Genomic DNA, 16,501 nt, shown 5'->3' on the forward strand with positions numbered 1-16,501 from the left:
TCATGGCATTCAACAGAGACATCTGACTCTTCTATTTCCACCTCTTCCTCTATTGTGTCTTCCTCTAACACCACCACCACGTATTCTTACACGTCTTCCAATTGCTCTTCTACGAGCATGTTGCTGCAGTTCAGGGTTGTGGAAGTCCTCCATTTTCCAAAAAAAAAAAAAAAAAAAAATGGTAGTGATTGTGCTGTAGGCAATCTACATATATATGCTCTCAAACTTGATGGGTTACATGGTTGAATTAATTGGTTGATTGGTCGATTCAAATTGTGTTGCAATTAGAGGTCATTAGCCAAATATCAGACATTACAAACAATGTCAATGACAGATATTTATAGAATATACATGTATGTATACTAACTTTTCATAACTGAATGGATCGTTTTGAGTGTGATGGCTTACACAATGAAAAAGGATTGAAAAGTTATGAAGAGTTTGACAGTTAAAGTGAGAATCGTCTGATCAGTTTTGATCAACAAGCCATATGCAATTAATTTTTGTGCAAAAATGCAGACAATTGTACTTACTGTTTGCGCACATGTGCCAAAGCATTTGCTCAAAACAATAAGAAATTCTAATCTGATGTGAACAAGAAGCTAATTGTTTAGAGATCTGAACTTATTGTTTTGAAAAATTAAAATTTCATTCGAGAATTGAGCCAAAGCAATTGAGAAAAACTGTAATACATCTCAACGTAGCTTGTAAAGACGCCGTTTTGAAAAAAACATGTTTAAATTGACTGTTAAGACAAAGTTCAAATATGAGCGCTGCAAACATAATTAGCTTCCGTTTGCATTCAAGGTAATCTCTACGTCGCCATAAGAATGACCTCTAAAAAACGTCAAGGCAAAATATTGATGGACTTATTTTACACTACGCATTTTTCGACAAATTACAGAAGTTACAAATTTATTTACTTTATTTGCAAAGCAGAAATGTAAAAATAAATAGTTGTTTTTGGCAAAAAAAAAATGACACCATCACAAAATAGGTTTAATCTTCGATTTTTATTGACAAATCTCCTCACAGACAATTTCATAGTTGTGAACCGCTTGTACGAGGTCGCTTTCCTGTATTTTGAAAATGAAACCATCAGAGCGTATAAACTGTAAACCGATTTGAAACCTTTACGATGGGTGTGAACGCACAGGTGCGAGTTAAGAGTCTGACGAGGAGTCTTTGACGTCCGTGCTCTCCGTGGCCTCGCTGACCTCGCTCATTTCTTTGCTCTCTCCTCCACTGTCCCCGTCTCCCTCCTTCTCTCCGTCCTGCACCGTCAGCTTCTCCACCAGGCCAGTAACAGATGTGTCCTGAGATGCTGGCGTCTCAGAGCCCCACAGACGAACACCTGGTTTCTGCAACTGCACATCAAGTAAAAGATAGTATCTTGCGTAGCGATTTTTTTTTTTTTTATAAAAGTGTTAAACGTGTTTTTGAGCGAGTACGCTTTTTAACTGGCAACACTGAATATTGAGAATACAGATAATGGATTTTAAAAAAAAAAAGAAAAGAAAAAAGCTATGGTAGCTTTTTAATTCCTGAAGTTGAACCCAATTTAGCCCGTCTAATTTGTTAAATTAAAATCTGTGGAAGGTGCGACTCAAATGCACTGACCAAATTTAGATACGTGAATGTGTGATTCTGTTACTAACACTTATCTACCTACAGTAATTGGGCAGTAATTATTAAGATAAAAATACATATTTTTTGATTAGGTATTCAAAAGCCACTTGGCTCGCAAGTTGGCACAAGCACGCAACATAGATGCATCGTGACTGCTGTTAGAGTCCTGAACAAACCGCTGAAAATCTGTGAGCAGGCTAATTGAATATTTGTGGTTTGTTTCACCGAAGATTAAAAAAACATTTGTGCCCGTGTTATTCTTCCACATATGTTCAGTGGGGGTAGAGGTTCGGGTTACGATTTGGGAAATTGTTTATTCATCTCCCTTTGAGGAGTTAATAATAATGATGATGATATGTACTTGCACACACTATACCTCATCTGCCATCTGTGTGAGATTCCTCTTCATGGCATAAGCATCTTCTCCATCAGCGTAATATTTGGGCTCCACTTCACTGATCCTACAACACAGCATCAGGAAACATTTTGTGATGCAATGCAATAACGCAACACATACACACACACACACGCACACACACACTTAATGTCTCTTCACTTTATCATGACACATATGATGTTAAAACAGAGCTGTTTTTATAAATAGCTTAATTCTATTCCTATCAATGTAACACTAGTTTAGTACAATTAACAGTTAATCATGCGCTTAATTACACTGAAGTTTTTGAAGTTGAACTGCGCCTGAAGGGTCACTATTAACACAGGACGTCGTCTTTATACCTTCTATTTAAAAACAGCGTGTGAAAGTAAAGAGACAGCTGCAGTTGTTTCATTGTGATACGACTCCATCTAGCATTTTCTGAAATTAAATTTGATTTGTAGCCAATTTATTCATTTAGCCCATATTCTTTCACAGCACAATACAACAGAACTGGGAAAAAGAAGCGATACTCACTGAAACTTGAGTGTGTTTGAGTACAAGTGAAGAGCGGCCCGGTTACTGAAATGAGAACAGAAGCAGGGTCAGGACGATCCATCTATCAGGCCTGATATGATGACAGAGGGCGCATGTCCTACCTCTTCCTGACATGTAAAGACACATATTTGGCATTGAAGTTCTCAATCATGGCTCTGCTGGCTTGATCCATCAGTTTTTGAGCCAGTCCTAGACGCCTGTGAGAGCGTTTAACTGCCTACATTAACACACAGCAGTGCATTTATTATAGACGCGCGGAAAATATAAGTCAACGTGAGCAGAAATGACACGAAAGAGCAGCAGATGTGTTTATATTAAAACACTACCAGTGATGTAATGTGTCCATGAGGCACATCGTCAGGATCCTCCTCCCTGAAAAATATGCAACATACATTATATTTATAGTATCTAATTCATTCATTGTGATAATTACGGCTTTTACATGATTTACTGGTTATTACTTTATTTACACAATAACCTTTTTTAAAGGGACAGTTTACCAGAAAAAAAAAAAGAAAATTCTGTCATCATTTACCCTCATGCAAATAACAAAATGAAGAAAATTCTGCCTTATTAGAACATAATAGGACATAATGTAATATATTTTGAGCGGTGTTGGTAACCAAACAGTTTGGGTTTCCACTGACTTCCAGTGAAAATCTCACACAAAATCAATTAAGAAAAACAAAACTTACATTTTAGCCAAAACGTAACCCACTATCTTCCCATTCTCGTCCTCTGCAATGTACGACAGCTGGAAAACAAACAGAGCAGTTCAGCACATGACAATCAGTGTCTGTATAGAGAGCAGCGTCGGTCTCAGACCTGTGGCCAGGACAGGCCGTGGTAGAAGTAGTACTTCATCTGATAGTTTTCTGGAAGACACAGCAGGTTGCAGTGCTGCATGTTCATCAGATCTTCCGGCTGAAAACATGTGAAAGAGAAAATAATTGAGTCGAGCTGTTCTCAACCTGCCTCCTGCTTGAATCATTAACATTAACTACATTAGCCAAACCTAACTGTTTAAATCTAACATCCAGAGAGAAACTGGAAAATAGTTGTGGTGCTTGACTGATGTAAGTGTACCTCTGAAATAAGAGACACAGTCAAACCTTTCAGACACCTGTTATAATTTTTGGTATTTTTACTAGTGGGTGCAGAACTCTGTAGTCCAGTATGAGTGGGAATAGGAAAATTAAGTAAAATGTTGCATATTATACCCAACAATTATCCATACAGTGCACTGCCATTAATCTTTTTTTTTTTTTAAATTAAACACACTTTAACCTGACCATGCTTAAGTGTTTGTTTTTTATTAATATAATTTTTAAATGTAACCTTTTTACACCTCAGATTGAGCAGAATTAAGCATTACTTGCATGAAATAAATTGGTATCTCCTAAGTGTGTACTTAAATGTAACAACTTCTCAACCTAGTTCATTACATGCCTTTCAATCTGACATTATCAAGATGAATTTGTTCTGACACAGATCAACAGTTCACATTTTTCTTTCCACTTTATGAACTATAGCGAATAGACGTCTTAATAAATGTTGGTTTGACTGTGAAAGCACTCAAAAGTAACGTTACGGAATACGGTCCCTTTAAAAACTATTGAATCGCAAAACGTCGTAGACTCAATAAAGAAGCATACTAGTTAATACATCCTGTGCCTCGTCGTACAGAACGAGTCAACGATGCCCAAATGGGTTTTGAGGCACAGACACTAAACTGTCTGATAACTGCAGCAATGCCTTGTCTTTAGTTTCGTTTAAGTTACTCACCCGTGCGTTGCGTATATTCATTTTGCCTTCTGGATGGCTTGATAAATATATGATATGATATTAATACAGTTTTCAAATAGTCAAATATCTTTCTGTAGAATCGAATAAGCAGGCAGACAGACACAGCTATATCACTACAACCATGTTGCCCGTGACCGGAAGACGGATGCTGGGGTTGTAAAGCTCTTCCGGTGATAACCATAATAAAAGTCCTTTAAAAAGCCACGAAACGAAGATTTATGGTTTCGACTTATATTTTATTTCTAAAGGACTTACATTCTGGATTATTTGTTTTTAATTAACTATTTATATTGCAAATCATATTTATAGATTTTTAAAAATGCATAGAGAAAAAAATATTAAAACTACAATTCTACTATTAAACTTAATTCCTCAAGGCCTTAATTTTGTTATATTTATTAAAGCTATTTTTTTTCTAAGGAGAATTTCCGCTCCTCTTCCAGTCTTTCATGTGTTCTTCATAAGCATTTTTAAATCGCGATAGGATTTTCATGTGCATAGCATTTATTAAAACAAAGTGTACAACAGTCTCTATAAAGATCAATAAAGACACTATAGATTATTAACTATATAATTTTGTTGCAATATTAGCTGCGCTGAAATGAGTCAGAATCATTAAGAGAATATGAAAGGATCAGATGAAAAAAAACAGACACATGTGAGGCATCTTAACTATGCTTTATTGTAAAAGTATTTGTCTATTATAATAAAATAGAAAACACTGGACTGAACTTGTACAGAGAAATTAAATAACTCACAAATATGTTTTAGAAGCCCAAAAAAAAAAAAAGCCAGACAAGCAGTTATTCAGAAAATTATTTGTTTTAGGCAGCCACACAGGATGTTGAGATTCAGTGCTGTCAAAAACACAACCTCACAACACAACAAAATTGGTAAGAGACACTGGTTCAGTGTCTATATACGTAGTGCTGACACCAAAAGCAACAGCGAGCAGAAATAGACCGAGCCCAAATGAAGGAACAAACATTAAAGCTCATCTATTAAATTATTTACAGAGCGATGTGGAATGTAATACATCTACTTTAATAAGACTACTCATATTCGTGGCTCATTAAGCCAATCGGTGGGAACCTTAAGACATGGTTAAATGGCATATACATACAGTACATGCACTGGAATCCTAATACCTGGAAGCTTATGGTATCTTTCTTTTGTGTGGTCCAGTTATAGCATTGATTTCTACAAAACAAATGCAAGAAAATACATGAATACCACCACCACCGCAGGAGCAGATTGTACCCTTTATGCCACTTCTGAAACGTGGACAGTATTTAATGCAAGACTTCTGCTTGTTGAAAGAGGAATGCGTAACAGAGAAAAAGCAGCGCAGTATAAAATACAATAATGATGCATAACTAAAAATTGTTTAGAATGAAATATAGAACAAAATAATGAAAAAATCTCCTGTAAAGCACTATATATCATATTGAGCTGGTTATGTTTAATAGCATACAAAGTGTTTGCTAACATCGTTGGTCCAGAGTGCATCTTCAAATACTTAAGTGCCCTTTTCTCTCTTTTATTTCAGGCACTCATCTGATTCCAAAAAGAAAAAATGCTTCAGGTTGCCATTTCCGTCGTCCCGTTCTCTCACAGTTTGTGTGGGTTCACCCATTTGTATGTACCCTCGTAGCGGAAGCCCACCTTCTGTACCAGCTCATCGGCCTCGGCGGGACCACGGCTGTGAGAGAGAGCCAGACGACGTGTGAGAGATTTTACACGTCGCTTTACACGTGTCTAAAAAAAGGAGCTTGTTTTACCTTCCGTATTTGTACTTGATGGGTGGCGTCTTCTCCTTCTCTATCTTATGAAGCAGAGGAGTGAAGATCCTCCAGGCTTCCCTCAACTCGTCACTTTCAGAGCCAAAATTCAGACATCGATGCTTCAGAATCATTACAAACAACATGGTGCATCTACATTACCCCCGAAATCACAGCGAGACACGCACCTTCGTACAAAATGCATTTGGCTGCCACAGAAGACGTCCAGAATCAGACGTTCGTAGGCGTCAGGCAGCTTAACGTCCTTCGAAAAAGCAAAGACGAGAGAGAAAGCGTTTAACCAAGTAACTTTAATAAAGATTTCTGGTTGGAATAAGTCATTTCTCACATGTTAGTATTTAAAGTTGCCAATTAGGACAAAAGAAACCGAATGTGAGTGTATGGAAGGTGTGTGCTTTACCCTGTATCTGCTGTGGTAGGTCAGATCCAGCTCCGTCTCTTCAGGGCTGAAGTAGACTCCGGGTTTCTTGCTCATCATCTTGGCGTAGATGGCCTCGTTGGGCTGCACGCGCACCACCAACTCGTTCCTCCTGCACTGAGAGTTGAAGATGTCTCCAGGAACGTCTGTGAACTGCAGCCTCACCTCGGCCTTCCTCTCATTCAGAGCCTTTCCACACCGGAGGACGAAGGGAACACCTGGGGAGAGAGAGACGAGGGTAAGCAAACGGTTTAATAAAATATCAACGTATTCAGGAAGGCTGTCGGGTAAATCCTGCTGTTCAGTTTGGAGTCAGTAAAAATGTTCTTTAGACGGTACTGAAAGAAATGATTACATGCTGTAAATCTATGCAGCATATTAGATTGCTTTCTGAAGGATCGTGTGACACTGTATTAGTTTATTGGTGATCACTTACCATCCCAGCGTTCGTTCTTTACATAAAGCACTGCTGTGGCAAAAGTAGCCTGAGTGGAGCCTTCAGGGACCGTTTTATCATCTAGATAGCCAAGTTTAGCTTCTCCTTCTCCATTTGGATCACCCACATACTGACCCAAGACCACATCTGAGAGAGAGACCGGCTCAATGCACTTCAGCACCTTCACCTGTAGAGGGACACAGAGAGAAAAGAAACCAAACAAAACAGCAGGCATTAAGAATGGAGGTCCATTACACCTGCAGAGAGCCATCCAGGATCATTTACATTTATGTGACTGAACACACACGAACACAAATAAATCTAATATAAAAACAACTCTCTGCAGTAGACAAGGGGGAAAAAAATGAAGAAAAAAGTGAAAAATGAAAAAAGAATACACAAACAGGAAAAAAGTTTAAAGTCTACTATAATAAAAAAAGGCTATTTTACACTGTTAAAAGCAGTGCAAAAGCAACATAAAATAAAAATGTAAATATTGCAAAAAAATGCAAAATTAAAAACAAGTGAATACGGACAGGTAAAAGCACAACTCTACTTCACAATGCTAATAATCTAAAAAAAGTACAAAATTAAAAAAAGAAAAATAATTAAAAGAAAAATCAGTTCAAAGCAAAATAAAAAAATAAAAGGACATGTACAAGCACAACCCCAAATAAATAAAATATAAGTAAACACACCCTGACCCCTTAATAGTGATTTTAAGTGTACGTTATGGTGATTCTGTAGTACAAACCACAAAATGAACACTACCCTGAAGTGTAATGTCAAAGCAAAGACCTTAATTTATATACGCTTCACTCCTCAAGGCTAAATTCAGGATGGTTCAGATAGGCAGGGGGCAGCTGCACACAGTTCATTGGCTGACCGGCTCGTTACCTTCTCATCTCTAACATCATCAGAGCTGGTGGATGCAGGCTTCTCCATGGCAACCAGACAGAGCATCTGCAGCAGGTGGTTCTGCATCACATCACTGGAGACAGGAACGAGAGGAATACATTCATTTACAAATCATGCTTCATTACAATATCAAAATCCTCACAGCCTTTGAAAGGAAACCTCATGCACTGAAAGTGCAGTCTATTTTTAAACACTTTTTATTCATCTTTGAAAATATGCACTTTCATTTGCATTTTACAGACTACTTTTAAAAAGGTACTTCACACAGTGCGCTTTCATTATATGGAAATTTCATTAGATTTCAATATCCTCATTTTGTGAGAAGAAAATCACATCGATTCATTCAACAGGTTCAGTTTTTGGTAGACCGCACTTTTAGAACATGCCATTAAACATCTTAGTGTCCCAGATGCAAACATCATTGTAAAGCAAGAAAACTAACCGTATTATACCGAAATCGTCAAAATATCCCCCCCGGCCCTGGGTACCAAACGGCTCTTTGAAGGTCAGAACCACACATGCCACACTGTCCCGGTTCCATATGGGACCAAATATCCTGTTTCCAAACCTTTAAGGAAATAGGAGAGAAAACGGTGACTAATGAGACACAGAGATTTTAATTAATTATGCATAAACGACAACTGTGTGTGACAGCCAGTGAAAAGCGGTAGGCAGACAGGGATGAAGAGGATGAAAGGGATAGAGCCGCACCTGAGAACCATGAGGTTCTGGACCATCTCTTTGCCGAGGTAATGGTCTATACGGTAAATCTGGTCCTCCGTGAAGAGAGAAGAGAGATGACTGGATAACTCCTCTGAACTCTGCAGGTCACGTCCAAAAGGCTTCTCCACGATTATCCTGTTCCAGCCTCTACCAAACATACAAACACACAAAACATGCCTTTTACTGGACACTCAAACTTAGATTTTATTGTGAACATGAGGTTGAGCTGAAGAATTAATTCTATATCAGATGTTGTTCACAGTCACTCGGTCAATCTCTCTCTCATAATACTCTATTTTTTTGTAATAAAATGTAATGAAGCAACTCGACGTTCCTTCGTTACTAGTTCTAAAGTGTGTTTTCGGTTCAGTAACAGAGGCAAGCGTTTGCTCCTTACTTGGTGCTCATGCACTGATGCTTGATGTTCTTGGTGACGTCGTGGTACACGCTGGGCGGCAGGGCCAGGTAGAAGAGGCGGTTGGCCTCGGCTCCTCCAGGCAGGGACAGCAGGTGAGTGTTCAGGTTAGCAAAAGACGATTCGTCCACATACTTCCCGCTGATGTAAGAGTTTCTGCTGAAGAATGCAGCAAGCCGATCAGCTTCAGTATCTGCCACCTAAAGGGAGGAGCAAAAAAAAAAAGATGACATTTTAACATGCATTAAATAGGGAGTAAACAGAAAAATGCACAAGCAGAAAGTCTGTAAGCTGTGACCTTCATGTAGGGCATGCAGGCCGTGCGTATGGCATCCACGGTCAGATCAGAGCGCGCAAATCCTACAAAATACGTCTGTTCAGGGAGAAGACCATCTCTGAACAACCACCTACAAGAGACAGAGAGAAACGCTTCGTAGTCATACCGATCAAAGCTTTAGGTTAGAGTCCTGCTCAGGCCTCACCGTGTCTGACAGTTCTTCAGAATTACCAGAGTGTTTATTTTCCCCTCCTTCCCATTTCGGCTATTAAAATAATTCAGTTTTGTGTGTAACGGCAAAATTGTTGTATCAGGAGCGCTTCACAAAAATGAGCCGAAAAAGACATGATAAATATATCTATAGAAAGCTTAAATGACCACCTAATGAAATTTTAAAAACTAATTGAAAACAAAAAACTCTTTCATAATGATCTCAATCCGTAAAGATAACTTCTCTTTAAAGGAGCATCTATGAGGAGATGGCAAGTCAGGAAATTCATCTTTATTATTAAACAAATCAAATTTCTTCCCACTATTTCCCCCTCTCATTATATGTATTTATATATACACACAATTAATATACACACCAAACACATATTTTACGTAAACAAAAACTTAGGTATTTAAAGTATTTAGAGCAATAGTCAAAAACACATTGGGTCAAAGATTATAGATTTTTTTTTTTTTTTTTTTTTATTAAGTAAAGATCATGTTCTATAAAGATATTCTTTAAATGTTCTACTGTAAATATATAACAACCAGAATATACACAACTCTTCTGACTGGTTTTGTGGTCCAGGGTCACAAATGGTGCTGTACTAGCAAACAGTAGTATGTGTAAATAAAAAAATAAAAAATTAATAAGAGTACTCACCACAAAGTTGGGTAGATTTTCTTTTTCGCCAAATCTCCCTACAAAAACAAACACATTTCTTACATCATGGTACAATTTGTTACTAAAGTCTGAATTACAAAAAGCTGTTCACGGTGTTTCATAATGCAACACTTTCAAAACAAACAAAAAAAGGAATTTACACACGGGCCACCATGATTTATGCATGCAAATGTGTTTGTAGACATCTGTAGACAGTTGCCTTTAGATTTTAATGGAAGGGGTCCCTCACAAAGAGATCATTACATAAGAAAGCCCCTCGTGAGAAACGTGTGCTTATAGTTTAACACAGTTGACAAAATCAAACATCAAGCGTGCATAAAAAAAAAAAGTCACAATATAAATGCTGATGATTCATACTGTTTGCACTGGTAAATACAAACTTTGTTCAAATACTCACTAGGATAATAATGCCTCTTTCATTTCAGCGACAGCAAGTTACACCATCACTTAGAGGAGAATGAAGTACGTTTATTTGAAAGTGGCTTTTGGTGTTTTTCAGGATTGAAATTTAAAGGCTACATCAAAGATTCTGCAAATAGTAAATACATTTAAAAGCAATGTGCATTTGTTAAACTGTTTAATGGTGCCTATAAGTCACGCCAAGTAGTACTTTTTTAAATAGACTACAGCCTGATTATAGTCAACTTCAATCACTGTGATTGAAGAGGACTTAAAACCTAGGGAATCGCCATCATTTCTGTGGAACACAGCAACAAAAACATCTCATTATAAAGATGACTAAATGAATGTAAAATACACAAGAACGAGATCTAAAGCAGCTTAAAATAGCAGTGGACCCATCCCTGCTTCGTGTGATTCAATCTTCTCAATGCAAAGGTCATTGATCTGCTCCACACCCAATCAGACACACGAGAAACGCTCTGTGCATGGTGAGACAGCACTCTTCTGTTTGTCTTGGCTGATTCATGGCATTGTGGGAGAGTCCCATCGCTCCTGATATGCATTATAGGGGGACATTATTAAATGTATCACTTCACCATTTAATCTATTAGTCGCTCCCGCTGCTTTGGTGCGGAGAAAAGCACTCAGTAATGATGACTTGACAAAAATTATTCTATGACCTTTTAGCGTCACATTATTAAACTAAAACAAACTCAGCCAGAAAAAAAACAACTGTACGTATTCATTCTGATAGTGACTCAACATCCCTAAAGTAACAGTTTTTTTGTTCATAAAACTGAGGAATGAGCACGGGGCTGATTTACAGAAAAGTGCATGAAGAGATAAAAGAAAAGGATGCTGAAAACAAAATGTAAACCACTTTTTGGAGGAGTAAAAAAAAAAACAAGACCACAAACACAAAAGAAGTAAAAGGTACAGTAATGCATTTGAGAGCTGGATTTTCCATTTAAACCATTTACTATTAAACCGATAAAGCAGATAAATAAGAAATGTTTTCTGAGCAGTAAAATAATCAGGTAATGATGCTAAAACCAAAAAAAAATAAATAAATAAATAAAATCAATCAAGGAATAAATTTGCTTTATTAGAAATAAATTTGATTTAAAAATATTCAAATAGAAAAAAAAAAATTTAAATTGTAATATTTTCAGAATATTACGGTTTTATTTATTGTATTTTGATCCAATAAATGATGCTTTTGCGAGCATAAGAGACATTTAAATGGCTGTCTATATAATTCACAAGCGTTTTATTCAAGTCACAAAATAACATGCATATTTTTGCAATATTTGAAGATATTTCTGTTCATTCCATTTATAAAAACATGTAAGCACATCCACTTTATCTTCATATTTTAAATCAAGCAAAACATTAAAAGGCCGAGATTTATTCTGATACCGATTTGTGCAAAATTAATCATCATCATCATCATAAGAGAAAGTTTTTTGGTCATTATAATGGCAACTGATGAGCAGACTCTATAATAGAATTTCTATAGCATAGATTTAATTTACTTTTAGCTTTCCTTTGCAAAAGCCACGTAACTAATGACGACAACTCACACCTGCGCGGTCACAAGCGCTCTTTTTTAAAATGAAGTTTGGTAATGCGGCAGGCTGGCCGGGGGTCGATGCACTGAATCTAAGTGGCTCAAGGTTAGACAAATGAGGTGATGTTGCGTCTGCGTTTTGACACGGCTTCTGAAAGGACTCAATATGCCATAAACCTGTGGAAACAAGCCAGACGCAGCCATGCATATCCCTCTCTCCACTATCTTTCTGACTGCGCCCTCGTCCCAAACACAAGCCAGCTCTTTCACCTCTCTCTTCACACCAACTGAAAGAAAAGCGCTGACAGGGAGTGATATTGCATAATCCAGCTCACTAGCACCTATTTAAAAAGCCAAACAATAAGAACAGGAAAAGCCAACAGCGACAGCAATCATTTCACAAAGCAGTTGTGTAAAAACGGACTAGTAAAAAGACGAACAAAATAAGGAGGAACAAGGAAAATCTAGCCCAGAAATAAAGGAGGAAGAGGGTTTAAATTTCACAACTGAAAGTTAAGATAAACAGTCTATTGAGAAGTATAAAAGCCTGAACTACTACAATGCAAACTTCACTTTCACTTCATTCTTAGCATTTTGTGTGATTTTTTTTATTTATTTTTTTTTTTTTCATACATTGGGCCCATCAGCATTGATCACAGTTTAAGTTTTCATGCCGAACCTCACCAAGGCTTTCTAAACGCAATGAGTCTTTCATCATCAGGTCTGGTCAAATCACAGATCTTCTGTCACAACACTCGACCAATCACCTTTCAAGGCCTTAAGCATTCATGGTGGGTGAACTGAACTGAATTACTCAACCCCCCTGTTCTGTCTGGATGATAAAAGGAAGCCCTATGCCGTTCCCATAATTTCAGCTCTACTTCCTTGTAGGGCTGCACGATTCTTGCTAAAATGCTGGTCAGAATTTTTCCCCATGGAGATTGAGATGTTCACGATGCTCATTCTTCAACAAAATTTATTGCACTCAAATACAAAAAAAAAAAAAGCACATTCAATATAATAAAGTGCTGAATATAATAAAGTTTAATTCTTAATTTTACACCCCATATGGTTGTTAAATATAAGAGAATGTTGACGTCCACTATAAAGAAACTTTTATACAGGCATTGGATTATTCCTGTTCAATTTTTAATTTTGGAAGTATGCCAGTCCACACGTGCGCTTTTTTCGCAAAGAGTCAAGATGCTCTTCTTTTTTTTTTTTTTTTTTTTTTCGCTAGGGATGTAATGATGCAACGACTGATTCAAGTCAGTTGAGTTAAACAAATTGTGATACAAACTGGGGTATGAGTTTATATGAATCATCTCACCTATGTATAATGCATAAGCGTTCACAGTGGTAACCAACGGAAACACAACATCGCTGCTGTCAGAGAGTGAATGTGACTCATTCAGCCCGTCTACTGTCTTTGGTTCATTCAGATGTTTTATGTGGCATAGTTTTACAAAGCTAAACCTAGTCTGTTTCCGCTTCAAATTTCACAACTATACGATCTAACCTAAACCAAAAAACTGCTCACGCTGCGTGTAAGCTACGTCTTTGTTGAAATTGTGATGGTTCTTTTATTTGTATTATTTCTATGTTTGGGATTTGTTTAAATGTAGTTATTTGACATTCATATTTTAAAGAAATGTGCAGCATTTTGTCTGATTTCGCTTAAATCTCATAAAAAAATTAATTGTGGGAAAATTGGATCATCTAATAAGTATATCACATTGCGAGTTGTGCGAATCATTACATCCCTAGTTTTCACAGTATTTTAATTAACACTTCTTACCTCCAACAATCCCAATAACACCACCGTGAAATGGAAAGCATGGCACAATCATTAATAAACACATGCAGTAATATGTAATTAGAGCAACAGAAGAAAAGAGAGGGGAAGAAGGTCTGCAGCAAGGACTAGTGTGGGGCAGGGCATCAGAGCTGACAGAATGGCGACAGAGGTCTAGAATGTGGAAACGCTCATTCCTAAAACTACATGCAATCATGGAAATGATGCTGAAATCATGGTGATGAAACCGTAGGTGCACCTGGGCCTGTTGTAATGTGCTTAACTTTGAGGTTGTGGAGGGTGTGCGCATGATTTCTGTAAATGCTCTTAAGATTAAAACACATATTCACCATCAACTAAGAATTTCCCCTAATTGGCTGCTTACTGATAGCAAGAAAAGCAGCTGTTGTAGCAGTTTAGGTGCGGGTTAGGGATCTAGAATATGGTCACGCAGAATTAGGCTTTAATGCCCGCTTTCTAAATACTAATACTCCATACGCTAGTAATATGCGTGCGAATAAGCTAATAGTTAATAGTGAACAGTGTTACCATTTTCTAAATAGTCTTTTTACACTCAACACGTGTGTAATATTTTAGGGGTGAGAATTTGAATTTTGTGAAATCAGAGTATTCTCTTAAACTGAATCAGCCCACTGGATTGAGGCGTTCACACCATTCAGTGCCTAACAGATGAGTTTAGATTGATATTATAAACACCGATGTGCATGTAAATGTAGTCACGGTAAAGAAAAAGTTGCCCAAAAACATTCATTTTTGGTTCAACGATATGTAGACTTTACAATATGATGTGAAATGAACAAAATGAGGCACTTTGTGACAGCAGATGAGACTGTGTTAACTCCTCATTAGCTGAGACAGAGATATTTTAAACACACACACACACACACACAGACTCACCGAAGCACCCATGATGATAAAAATATGAACGTCAGACTGGTGAAATTCCACATCATCATGTAGCTCTTTCCTCAGCTGCCCAAACACCTCAGAGCGTGAGAGGGGAAGACTCATCTTGTCTGTGAAGAGGTCAGAAAAAGATTAAACCATAGATCTCAAGCTGTCCTCATGTCCATTCAGTCAACAGAAGCATGTCGTTGTACAGCATTACAGCTGTATCGTTTCTATTCAAAGTAACTTCCTTTTGATAAAGAAAAATTAAGCAAAACGTATGTGTAGGTGCCAAATTATTCCTAAAATAAAAAAAAAGTTAAAATAATAATATTATTAACAACAACAACAACAATGAAGAAGGTTATTTAAGCCAGTGAAAATGTTGACAGGGCAGTTAATATGTAAAGTTTTACATCGGGATGCATGATAATGCTGATACACACACACACACTACATAATTCAACTCAATGACAACAAAAACAGCAAATTAAGACTTATGTGCATGTTAACCAACCTCAAAACGGCTAAATTTATAAAGACATCGGTCTATGACTACTGAAAAATAATGCACGTAGAATCACATACAAAAGGTGTTTACTAAAGCTGCCAACATACAGTACAGTCAAAGGCATTCGTATGAATATTAAACAACACAATATTAACAAATAACAACCACAAAGCAAGTTCATGAAACTAAACTTCCTGATTCTAAAGACATACATGCTACTTGGAATGAAGCAGTCTAGAACATGTACATGCATTTATTGAAGTTCTTTCACGTGCAGTATTGCTTGCCAGTGCAGGGTCACTTGCACTCTATAGGGAACAGACACACAACACCACCTATAGTGTTGACTAGTCTAGTGGTTTGACAAGTTATAACACAACTGGGATGCATTGGGATGACAAACAAAGTCCTACCACTGTGTTCAGGGACTGTTGTGTGTGCTCTCTCTGTCGAAAGATACACAGAAACCTCGTGTGACACAAAAACACAACCTCCCACAAACCCACACCCTGAACTTACCATAATGTTATTAACACAATCCCCTATTTAACAGGGCTCAGCCTGGCACTGACTGGACTAACAGCTCGCTGATTGTTTTACGCAGTGCATCGCATAATGCCTTAAACACATAGATCTGTCTCGAACATCAAACTCTACAAGATAAAGCCGGTAAGTGAAAATCTGAAGTCAGTAGCCGGCAGGATGCAGGCATGACAACATGCTACTTACTTTTAGTGCTCTTTACGAACCAGACAAAAACAGCAAGGTTTAATTTAAACGCTGAAGGGCTGTAACAGACTTAAAACCCCCCAAACTGTAACAATGCCGACTACAGTGTCATTCTTTAGCCCGGTTTCCTCCTTCCCTGTTGAAATGACACGGCCGGCTCCTGTGATTTTATTGGTGTAGAGAGGCACTCACCAGCGCTCGCTCGACTGCCCATCATTGCTGGGGAATATGACGTCACCCCGACGCCGCGCCGGGGATAAGCGGAGGGGGCGGGCCAGACCGCGGGAGGGAGGGGACTGCGGGTAAGGGCGGTGATTGACAGCTAAGCGCTC

At 37.8% G+C, this 16,501-nt stretch overlaps 2 protein-coding genes across 4 annotated transcripts; both read right to left on the reverse strand.

Moving 5' to 3' along the window:
• Positions 1-994: 994 nt before the first annotated feature.
• naa10 (N-alpha-acetyltransferase 10, NatA catalytic subuni) lies at positions 995-4,532 on the reverse strand. The gene is made up of 8 exons (XM_043224062.1): positions 4,349-4,532; positions 3,389-3,487; positions 3,259-3,317; positions 2,890-2,935; positions 2,665-2,780; positions 2,543-2,587; positions 2,006-2,090; positions 995-1,367 (listed from the first exon to the last, which is right to left on the reverse strand). Exons 1-8 carry the CDS (start codon positions 4,367-4,369, stop codon positions 1,164-1,166), a joined length of 675 nt encoding a protein of 224 aa, XP_043079997.1. The 5' UTR covers positions 4,370-4,532; the 3' UTR covers positions 995-1,163.
• Positions 4,533-5,028: 496 nt separating this feature from the next.
• Positions 5,029-16,386, reverse strand: g6pd (glucose-6-phosphate dehydrogenase). Of its 3 annotated transcripts, XM_043224156.1 has the most exons (14): positions 16,170-16,318; positions 15,854-15,886; positions 14,939-15,057; positions 10,233-10,270; positions 9,380-9,488; positions 9,064-9,281; positions 8,655-8,813; positions 8,386-8,511; positions 7,923-8,016; positions 7,026-7,212; positions 6,572-6,807; positions 6,339-6,415; positions 6,151-6,243; positions 5,029-6,071 (listed from the first exon to the last, which is right to left on the reverse strand). In XM_043224156.1, exons 3-14 carry the CDS (start codon positions 15,050-15,052, stop codon positions 5,981-5,983), a joined length of 1,542 nt encoding a protein of 513 aa, XP_043080091.1. In that variant the 5' UTR covers positions 15,053-15,057; positions 15,854-15,886; positions 16,170-16,318; the 3' UTR covers positions 5,029-5,980. The 3 variants fall into 3 exon arrangements, with proteins under 3 accessions (XP_043080091.1, XP_043080088.1, XP_043080090.1); XM_043224153.1 differs by lacking the exons at positions 15,854-15,886; positions 16,170-16,318 and adding an exon at positions 16,362-16,386; XM_043224155.1 differs by lacking the exon at positions 15,854-15,886 and having other exon boundaries at positions 16,170-16,326.
• Between the last annotated feature and the right edge of the window lie 115 nt (positions 16,387-16,501).

Source organism: Puntigrus tetrazona, chromosome 23 (genome assembly GCF_018831695.1).
Source record: "Puntigrus tetrazona isolate hp1 chromosome 23, ASM1883169v1, whole genome shotgun sequence".
Lineage (NCBI taxonomy): Eukaryota > Metazoa > Chordata > Actinopteri > Cypriniformes > Cyprinidae > Puntigrus > Puntigrus tetrazona.